This window comes from Nicotiana tabacum, chromosome 14 (genome assembly GCF_000715075.1).
Source record: "Nicotiana tabacum cultivar K326 chromosome 14, ASM71507v2, whole genome shotgun sequence".
Classification (NCBI taxonomy): Eukaryota; Viridiplantae; Streptophyta; class Magnoliopsida; order Solanales; family Solanaceae; genus Nicotiana; species Nicotiana tabacum.
This window is the reverse complement of record NC_134093.1, coordinates 94584159-94595963: the sequence shown is the minus strand read 5'-3', so window position 1 is coordinate 94595963 and position 11805 is coordinate 94584159. Positions and strand designations below refer to the sequence as shown.

General features: G+C 33.8%; 1 protein-coding gene across 1 annotated transcript; it reads left to right on the top strand.

The window, feature by feature from the left end:
* The first annotated feature begins 9973 nt into the window (after window positions 1-9973).
* LOC107820892 (uncharacterized) lies at window positions 9974-10516 on the top strand. The gene has a single exon (XM_016647246.1). The coding sequence runs from the start codon at window positions 9974-9976 to the stop codon at window positions 10514-10516; it is 543 nt and encodes a 180-aa protein (XP_016502732.1).
* Window positions 10517-11805: the final 1289 nt, after the last annotated feature.

The window sequence follows — 11805 nt, the reverse complement described above, 5'->3', positions numbered from 1 at the left end:
TAATTAGAATCGATTTGGAAGAATGAATTTCATGATTTAAGCTTTAAGTTGGAAGAGTTAACCAAGTTTGACTTTTGTAAATTTGACACCGGAACGGAGTTTTGATAGTTTTGTTAGGTCCGGATGGTGATTTTGGACTCGGGTGTATGCCCGAATTTGTAATTGGATATTTCTGGAAGGATTCCGCGCTAATTGGCGAAGTTGGCAATTTGAAGGTTTGGAATGTTCATAAGTTTGAGCGGGAGTTGGTTGGCGTACCTGCGTGTGCGCAGAAGCGGGAAAAATCTGCAGGTGCGGAAGGGCTGGTCTTCATAGGGCTTCGCAGAAATGAGATATTTCTGCAGAAGCGGAGGTCGCAGATGCAACAATTTGACCGCATATGCAAAAATGACTCGGTAGAAGCTTTTAAATCAAGGGTTTGGTCGTTTTATTCATATATGGAGCTATAGACCTTGGATTGACACGATTCTTGAAGCAATTTTTACCATATGACTTGGGATAAGAATTCTTGACTCACTTGTGATTATATTTCGTGATTTTATCTTCGTTTTTTATAATTGAATTATGGATTTTAAAGAAAAATTGGTGGTTTTAGCCTAAAGTTCATAGAGTGAGTTTTTGAGTTTTGAATATCGATTTGGGGTTGGATTTGAGTGAAACTAGTATGGTTGGACTCGAAATTGAATGAGTTATCGGATTTTGTGAGTTTTGTCGGGTTCTGAGGTGCGGGCCCGAGTTTGATTTTTGGTTGATTTTGGACTTTTGAGTAAAACTTTGACCTCAATCAATTGGAATTGTTTCCTTAGACTTTATTTGATGTATTTGAGTTGCTTTTGGCTAGTTTCGAGTCGTTCAGAGGTCGGTACGCGCGTGATGGCATTGTTGGAGCATCGCTTGGCTTGCTCGGTATTGGATTTGGCTTGTTCAAGATAAGTAATACTGCTAAACTTGGTGAAGAGGGTATGAATACCTAAATATACGTGTTATATGTTTGGTGAGGTGACGCACATGCTAGGTGACGGGCGTGTGGGCGTGCACCGTATAAATTATATCTCGGTTAATTCTGTGGTACTGTGTAATTACTTAATCTTATCTTTATCCATAAAATTTCTTCGTGATAGAGTAATTGAGATGTGATCCATGTTAGAAACCATGTTTAGGCTATATGCTTATTCTGTTGGGGCCCACTGAGGTCATATCTGTTGTTGAGATATTTTCTTAAATTGTAGTTACATACTCAGTCATATTCGTTCATTTGCATATCATATCCCAGTCTCTGTTATCATTTGTTATTACAATATGTTATCATTATTTGTGCTGATTAGCGTGAGATTTGTGAGCCCGAAAGACTGAAGAGATTGATGACTGAGTTGGGGCCTGAGGGACGGATTGTGAGTGATATTGATGGGATCGGGCTTGCATGCCACATCAGGTATTTTATATATATATATATATATATATATATATATATATATATATATGTGTGTGTGTGTGTGTGTGTGTGTGTGAGGTTACACGCAACAAGCCTTATGGCTATATATGTGGATCGGGTTGCACGTTGCAACAAGCCTTATGGCTATATGTGGATCGAGTTGCACGTCGCAACATGCCTTAGAGCTATATGTGGATCGGGCTGCACGTTGCAGCAGGTTATATTAGCGCTTGGGCAGGATCCACCCCTCTAGAGTCTGCACACCCACAGTGAGCGCAGGTTCTATTGATTCATGATGGGATCGGGTTGCGTGCCGCAGCATGTACTGTACAGTGCTGAGTGACCGAGTGTGTTGAGTGATTGATCATGATGAGTGGGAATGTGAGACAGTAAGATGGAGTACTTTGAGAGTGTGGGTACATGAGTTCATCACTGTGATGCATTGCATTGACATGTATACTTGGCACATAGCTATAGAGATGCATTCCCTCATGTTACACGGTTTAGTGACATTTATGATATGCAGGTGCACATTGACATGTAAGCATAGAGATGTACTTTCCTCATGCCATATGATATGAGACTTCTTAACTGTTGTTGAAAGTTTTTGGAAAAAATCACAGTTTTCAAACTTATACATATCTTTGGTGTTTTTGGTGAAAGATTTGAGATTTATTGTTATACTTGAAAAGCATGCCTATTTTCTGTAACTGTGAACGAGTTGAGCTATTTCTTGTACTATTTTTATTATATTGTTATGAACTGTTGCTGGTTATTGGAGTTGAACCATGCCCCTTGTCCCAACTCGTCACTACTTTCAACCTAAGGTTAAGTTTGTTACTTATTGAGTACATGGGATAGGTTGTACTCATACTATACTTCTGCATCTTGTGTGCAGATGTTGGATGTTGATGTTGTTGTGTTCGGCGGGAGATGGATCTGAAGATGTACCTGCGTTCCAGTCATATCTGCATCTTGATCTTGGTAGCTTTAGTATTTCAGATCTGTTCATGTATATTTCAAATAGATGGTGTATTTTATTTTAAACCAGCTTTGTAAACTCTATATCTTAGAAGCTCATGATTTGTACTACCAGTCCTTGGGAAATATATAAGATGCAGATATTTTCTTTTACTTAATTGTCTTATTAAATTTTATTGAAATTTGATAGTTGTTAATTGGCTTACCTAGCGGGTTGGGTTAGGTGTCATCACGACTAGTTGGATTTTGGATCGTGACAAGGAAAAAATAGTTTGGATTAAAATTAATAACTATAATATTCTTGAGAAGATAAGAAAAGTCTTACTAATTTAATGACCCTAGAAATTGGAACTAGTTTAATCTTATATATTTAGCAAATTGTAAACAATGCCAATACATTAGGCACATTTACATCAATACATTGACTGATTCTTTTCCTTCTTTTTTTTTTCAATTAACTGAGCAACCAAAAGAAAGTTAGAGAAAACTAAAATCATGTTATATTCAATTTTAGGTGATGTTATTTTACTAATAAGTGACAATTTACCCTCTACCTAAAAGTAAGAGTAATTTATTTGCTTCCTCGAATACTACACCATTTTATATTTTAAAAACTTATCTAGAAATATTAAGAACAATTATTTTGATACATGCATTGAGAACCTTTTCATTTTCCAAAAAAAAAAAACTTACGAAATTCTAAGAGCAAATTTCATTTGTAGACCGTCGGTGGAAATAATTATCATTCGCTAGTCATGAATTAAGCCATACAATTTATAGCCCCAAATAAATTATAATGGCTAGCCTAAATTTGCTCAAATACAGTAGATTTTGTTGCCTCGAGCCGTTCCAATCTTCCACCAATCATATGCAAAATCAGTTGTCGTCGAAAAGTGAGTTTTTGGCGTGTTTTGATTTGGGTTTTGGTTTGTTTAGGTTTTTGTTGTTGCCGTCGCTGAGTGTCCATGGGTCTGTTGTAACGGAGTAGAAGAATATGTTGGGGTTTGATTTGGTTTTTTTGGTGGGTTTGTGAGATGGGGTTTTCAGTGGAGCTGAGCAGAGAAATGAAGATTGTAAAGCTTCCATTTAGCAATTTGGAATTGAGAGAGTTGGAGAAGTAGACGATAGAGCGCAGACTGTTCAGTGGAAAGAAGATAGCATAGATAATGGCGACTCAGCTCAAATTAGCTTCAAAGAATCTGAAGATGAATGAGTGTGTGTTTGTATATGGAGATGAAAAGGTGAAAAAGAAAAACCTGGATATCACTGAATATTCATTATGCATAACCTTGAAATATATACAAAAATAAATTGTCATATACAAAAATTATACTAAATAAACTGTCACTATACAAAATAGACTGTCATTATACAAAAATATACTAAATATACAATCACTATACAATTTATATACAATAGACTATCACTATACAAAATTATATACAATATAGACTGTCAGTATACAAAATATATACCAAATAGACTGTCACTATACAAAAAATATACAAAATAGATTGTCACTATACAAAATAGACTGTCATTATACAAAATAGATTGTCACTATATAAAATAGATATTTCGGGCTATTAGATGTAATATGTTTGGATCGGATGGCCATTTTGTGTCGATAGACAAAAACATAGGCTATTAAAATTTTGAGAGGCTATTAAAAACATGTATGTTACGTATATCCTTTCTTCCAGTTTGGCCTTTTGTAATTGCCATTGTCACCTTCTCCCACTCTCCTTTAGACCTTTATGTTTTCTCCAACGTGACTTTAGAGAGATTCTAACTAATTTTTAGATGTTCTTCTTGATTTATAGGTATAGTTGTTGCACAAAACTTTTCTGTGGATTGTCCATTATCTGGAGTACAGTCATAAAAAAAATAAACCAAAGTTGTTCAAATATCAAGAGTAAGTATTGAATCTTGATAGAGGCATAAAATGATTTAGTCTTTTTTTTTCTTTTGTTTATTTTCAGTTACATCTATTATTTTCTTTCGTTTTTCCCTCCAAAATGTTCTCTTGGTTTCCTTTTTCTTGTTTAGTATGGAAGCCACTATATATGTGAAAATATTCTCTTGATAAGATTATTTTTTTGTAGTTGGTCATCTTGAATTATAGAAAATCTGAGGTTAATTATGAAATATTGCTTTCCGTATTAACATTATTCTTTTGATTTATTATATATGTTCTCCATTTGCTATCGCCTACCGGCCTTAGTCGATATTCGCACACGAGAGGCATATACAAAATCAATCTTTACAGGTAAATTTAGATCTTCTTGTTAATGCACTTTTTATAAGTTTCTTCCTTATTTTATATCTGCTCCTCTTATTGAATGTATTTTTGTATCTATATCCACAAAATTCGATATTGTTGTCTATGCATATTTAGTCTTGGAAATGATTCTTACTATTTTCAGTAGAAAGTATTGATCTCTTTGTTACTTTTTATTTCTACTATTGTAGCCATAAACCAATGACATTAATTGGAGGTAAAATAAAAAATCACAAGGAAGTGAATTTTCTAACTCTCCATCTTGTACCATGCTTAATCTTCTTACTTAAACAATGACCTAAGAGAAGCAAAATGAATTAAGATTAACTGTGATTTCAGTCAAGAACCTGACCGCCTATTCAGGATAAGTAATATTTTCTATATTGTTGTAAAGTGTCTTTCTAATTTCATTAAATTTCTTGAATTTGAACCCTATTTCAGTAGGCAATTTTGTCATCCATCATGAATTCTACAGGCTTGAATTTTCATCAAAATCAATAGTTATCTTCTAGGTAAGTTTTGACGCGTACTAACAACATATGCAATAACAATGGTATTTATTTTTCGTGTAGCTATGACAACAAAATGACTTACTCTTACTTTACAAAAGAAGCTTCTCATTGACTTCAGTGTCCTCCTTCTAATACAGAAGGTAGAAGGATTATTCATTTCATCAAAATATAATGCACCATTGGCAAGAATATAGTAATGATATTCTATTTGCATTCTTTTTCCTAAAAAAATAAGAATACATGATTTATACACTGAAATTGTAGTAAGGCATTGAGGACGTATATGAGCAGAATTTTTTTCTTTATTGAACTAACTAATAGGATCATCATTCATAAAACTTACTTTTTTTAAATTTTTATCTTATAACTCAAATATATTATTTAACAATATTTGCATAGTCTTTTAAATTATTTACTCATTGATGAGGTACACGTGCAATGCGTATGTCCAGAGACTAATAGAAATAATAACAGAATGCAAATATGTACATAGTACATACAGAGGACTCGAAAAAGCGGAAGGTATATAGAGAAAAAAAATTTGTGTATGAGCTTTAAGTTTTAAATTTTGGTTGTTATTTGATTAAAGGAGTTGGTTTCTTTAGTTTAAAAATGAAAAGGATATTGTTATATTTAAAAAGGTAAAGAAAAATAAGGAAATTCAGAAGATGAAAATATATGAGGCTGAAAGTCTAAAATTGAAGCTCAAAAAATTTTAGTATCTAAGGCCGAAAAACCTAAAACTGAAGCGATAAAACATTAAGAGCAAATGTTGACTGGGATTCGAACACGGGCATCTAGATACAAAATCCAGTACTTTACCAGTGGCACCAAACACATTTTTGCTAATCCGGGTGCCATCGACTGGTATATATCAAATTTCTTCTATATATTGTAACACCCCGAAAAATTTTGAAGAATTTAAGTGTAAAGCCCGGTAAAATTTACAAAGAAAATAATGCTTCATGGTGCCGGACTAGGATTACGTGTTTGAGAATTGTAGAAATTCTTCGCGGCTCGGACCTTTTGGGTTGAACAATGCACGGGAAAATAAAGAAACTTTTTTGACGGAAAAGTGCATTTCTGCGGTCCATTATGCGACCGCAGAATCACTCTGCGGACCACATAATGGCCGCAGAGTGAGGCAGTTAATTGGGTCAGTTGGAAGCAATTATGCGGTCGACTATGCGACCGCATAACTGTTATGCGGTGTACTATGCGACCGCGGAACAGTTATGCGGACCGCATAGTGACCGCAGACTCAGGCAGATTTTTGATCATTTTGGACACCAATTATGCGACTGATATGTGGTCCGCATAACCATTATGCGATCGCATATGCGACCGCAGAACCTGTTCCGGAGTTTCATTTTTGGATTTTTAAAACCCGACCCTATTTCGTTAAATACACTCTTTGGGTCATTTTTGAGGTGTAATCTGATATTTTAGAGTGAGAAAGAGTGCTCTAGAGTGAGAAAGTGTTCCTCAATAATTGATTCTTTAATTCTTGCTCAAGTTTTGAAAGATTAAGGAGGGAAACTCACTAGGTCTTCATCCTAGAGGTAAGATTCTACACCCTAACCCTCAATTTTGAATTTTGTCTAGAAATGGGTAATAAGCAAGATAATTTCTGGGCAAGAGGGTTGTTCATTTTACACGCATGTGTTATCAAAGGGCGTAGAAAGATTGTTGAGCTAAAAATGGTAAAGATTGAGTTGTGGGATGATGGAATCCTCCATAAAAGTACCTTGAACCTTAATCCACGCTTAGTGTTTGATAAAATGCTCAAATGAGCTGAGACTATGAATATCTTCCTAATTATGGTTCAATTTTGTTATGTCTCAAATAGATTGGGATTGCTAGAATTTCGGAACGTTGTAATAATTTAAGGAAAGCTCAATTGAGGTATGTTGGCTAAACTTTCTCTCTTGGAATTGAATTCCATAATGTTTCCGTGAGTTTCAAAGTATGGGTTGCGTATTAAAATGTGGTGGCTTGAATCGTATTTCAAATGAAAGCTAGTATGCCAAATTATGTGAGAAAATCTCAATATTCTTAAGGCTCTTAATTGCTCATATGTGTACCTAAAGTCTTGATTGGGAATGTCTTATTGTTGATAACCTGTAAAGATAGTTGGAAGTGAAATCAGTAAATTGGGAATATAAAGTGTGGCCAACATGCCAATAGTGAAAGCTATACTTGTGACCAATGGTGCCAATGAAATGAAATAATGTAAGAAACATTATGAAATGAGCTTTGACTCAACTATTCCAAAATTGACTTCGACAATATAATCGGCTAAAAGTTTATGAACTCAAGTGATGCCCATATGTGGCTGTTTTAGCTAATGCTATGCTTTGTAAGTAATTTTTAATGTGTTTTGCATTCTTACATATTCGTGAGTGGAAATTGTGTATGATTTTAACTTGTACTTCGATTGCTAATCATTTTACTCTATTTATTAGAAAGAAATCGATTGTGTTTAAAGCCTTCATTACTAATGAATTTAAAGTTGTGATTTTCGGAATATTCTATTTGTTGATAATTATGATGATGATCTATGAAAGGGAAGAAATGAAAGTGTGGAATATGAAATACGGCCATTGCGCCATGAATATAGAATCATATGTATAGCCAAGAGAGCCAATAAAATAATAATGTTGTAAGTGGTTGAAAATACGGATTAGGTGATATGTGGTGTGAAAGGTTATGAGATGTACGTATTTGTACTTTTGTTTCCAATATGTTATGAAACCCTATGGACGGTCTATGAAACACATAGGTATATTGTGTTATGAAACCTTATGGACGGTCTATGAAACGCATAGGTATGTTGTGTTATGAAACCCTATGGACGGTCTATGAAATACATAGGTATATTGTATTTGTACTTTTGTTTTCAATGTGTTATGAAACCCTATGGACGGTCTATGAAACGCATATGTATATTGTATTATGAAACCCTATGGATGGTCTATGAAACGCATAGGTATATTGTGTTATGAAGTATATTATGTTATGAAATCCTGTGGATGGTGTATGAAACGCATAGGCACATTGTGTTATGAAACCCTATGGACGGTCTATGAAACGCATAGGTACATTGTATGAACGCATAAGTACATTGTGTTATAAAATCCATTGTGATATGAAATCTTGTGGACGGTCTATGAAACACATAGGTGTATTGTGTATAAGAGATATAGATGTACGGTATGAATAAACATTATGGACGGTCTATGAAACGCATAAGTGTATAATATGATATGTGAACACTAAGGAGGGTCTAATGAGACACATTATTAATGCAGACAATAGATGCTCCTTTTGTTGTCCTTGTTTGTACAGGTTATTTCGATTACATTATATTATGTGTTCCACGTATAGATCATATGGGCATTCTATTTTGAAAGAGGATTTCTAGTTATACATACTAGTGCTATTCGACAGTACTAACGTCCATTTTGCCGGGGACGCTGCATCTTTAATGGATGCAGGTGGTTCTACAATAGGTGGCATTGATCAGTGATAGCAGTACACTCCTTTCAGCCGATTTGGTGAGCCCCACTTCATTTCGGGGTCATGTATCATTTGTTTCTCATGTACTTTGTGGTTGAGGTATAGTCGGGGTCTTGTTGCCGGTATTTCCATATTACTCTTCAGTTGTACTTAGAGGCTCCGTAGACAGGTTGTGGGTGGTATTTGATGTTGGGAATTGGTTTAGAACTGTTGGTATTTGGCAACATATTTTTCATTAAATCTATAAACTCGTACTATTTTGGAAATATTGAATGATGCTGTTAATGGGAATGGAATGGAAGCGGTTAATGAAATCTCTTCAGTATTTGATTAACGGAGTATATCTCCTGTTTATTCACGAATGAATTTGGGTAGAATGAAATCTAACAGGCTTGCTCAGTCGGGTTCACTCGGTTGAGCGCCGGTCGCGCTCCTCGATTTTGGGGCGTGACATATATACACAGAAATATATAAGTTTCGGCCGAGATTTAAAGGTGGCTTGGCACCCCCGTACTTCCTTAGTAGATCTGCCCCTGCCTGTTATGTTGTAACTTATGTCCAATATGATAGTCCGCGGCTGAAACTATTTATATTTGGTAGCCGCAAAAGTGTATATAACATCAAATATGTGTATATAGACAAAAAAAATATACAAATTTTACAGAAAATATTATATATATATATATAAAATATTATTTTTCTACTATTATTTTAAAAGTAACTGTACAATATTATTTTCCCTAATTTCGACAATACCCTATATAGGAAATTTGGTAGTGATTTGATAATAGAGAAGATGGGGGCTCCACACGCATTTAACAGAAAACATAATGCCTATATCTTAATCATATATAGAGCATTTTAAGCAACTAGAATAACATACATTCGACTTCTGTCAATATCACACATGTTATTGTAACCCCACTTCACCCTACGCGGATTCATGACAGTCATGACCCAACTCCTTTTTGATACTCCAAGTTGTCAACTTCCAAATACCCACACATTTTTTCTTGTCTTTATTTCTTTTCTTTTTACAACTGTCTTGTGTATATTATATATTATATGTTCCACCTTTTTATCCTTTTCTAACATTTTTATAGGCTCTACCAACTCTCCCTTCATTAGTATATAGGTGGAAACTACTTCATTCTCAATCCCCAAAACCATATTCTCTTCTTCTTCCTCATATTTTTTGCATCTTTATGCTCTTTGTAGTTTTCAAGAAAGAGTTTCGTCCAATTTGAAATGGGCAACTACATATCTTGCACATTATTAGCACAAGTAGGAAATAAACAATCAAGAATAGTAAAGGTCATTTTTCCAAATGGTGAAATCCGAAATATACATCAACAAATTAAAGCAGCAGAACTCATGTTAGAGACTCCTAATTTCTTTCTTGTAAACTCAAAGTCTCTACATATTGGTAGGAGATTTTTTGCATTGAATGCTGATGAGGATCTTGAAATGGCCAATGTGTATGTCATGTTTCCTATGAAAAGATTGAATTCTTTAGTTTCAGCAGCTGATTTGGGTGCATTATTCCTCACTGCTAATTCTATTGCTAAAAGGGTGTCTTTTAAAAGAGTCAAAATCTTGCCGGAATGCACAGAATTTGCGGTGGATATAGAGGAGCCTAAGCCAAAATATGATAAAATTGCTTTGCCAAAGTTGAAATTGGAAGATATTGAAGAGTTTTCAACGCCAGAATTCAAGCACATGTTGTTAATGTGTAGGTCAAAGAAACCATTGCTTGAAACTATAATTGAAGAATCAATCTGTTCAAGATGAAGATTTTGATGAGTCGTTAATTCATATTTCATTGAAGTGTGCTCTTTGAATTTTAGCATGGGGGGACTATTCTTTTGTTGATTAGGGTAGGTTTTTTTGTGTTTGTGATTGAATATACAAAGATGTATAAGAAACATGTTTTTTTTCACAAACAAATTCTTTTATGAATATTTGATCTTTCAATATATGAGGTAATAATATATTTTAATTCTGGTTCTTGTGATATCTGGTTAAGTTTATATTTTCTTTAATTAATAAATCTTTATGAATTTTTATAAAGTTAGCGATTATTAATTGTTAAACAATTTAGTTACTAATGTATTGTGTTAAATTTGTATTGTTACTATATATCTAAAGGTAATACAGTTATAAACATAATTTAAATAAAATATTCTCATGTAAAAGGATCAAAGCACATATTATTAATTAATTCAAGAATAGATATGCTGTTTTTTTAATAACTAGAGATCAAAAGTGTAATTTTCTGAATGGATTTGGGTCTCGAAAATGATTGAAGGATCAAGAACCAAATTAATGTAATTGTTAATGGTTTAAATGGGAGGAGAAAAATAAATGGTTGATTTTAGTGGTGAATTATGCAGATTTAAAAGATCTTGCGCGTCCTCAATTATAGAATAAAACGATATTTGTCGAAAATTGGATGATGAGGCCACGAGGGATGTCCGAAAAGAAAGTCAGTAGCCACCCACTTATGCTCTTGTTATTTGAAAGCAATCATCCTAGAATTTTTTCTTTCTTGTAATTATGGTGCCAGAGCTAGTTTATATACGCAGCTCGATTATTTTTACGGAACCAGCAATAAGTATTAAATATTGTCAGAACTCTCTATAACAATATCTATATATAATAATACTTCACTATAAAAGCTAAGTTTTCCGGAACCAATTTTCATGTTATGTTATAATATATGTTCTCTATTCTCTATAACAACATTTCGTTATAACATCCAAAAATATTCGGAACAAACGAGACTGTTATAGAGAGGTTTGGTATAATTTTATCCACTAAAACTTAGACAGATTGGAAGTATCATCTAGTATTTTTTGTCTCCGCTAAAAATTAAACTTAAAACCTCATAGTTCTAACCCACTTTATTGACTAGTAGGTCACATAACTAGTCACACCCGTAGATGCAGTCATCCGAGAATCTTAGTAGTCCTTAGTTAGTTGAACTTTCATATACTAAGAATTTGAATTTGAATTTTGTAATTTCTTTTTTTATTTTTTCTTTCCCTCCGCATATATACAATAATCTTCTATACTATATT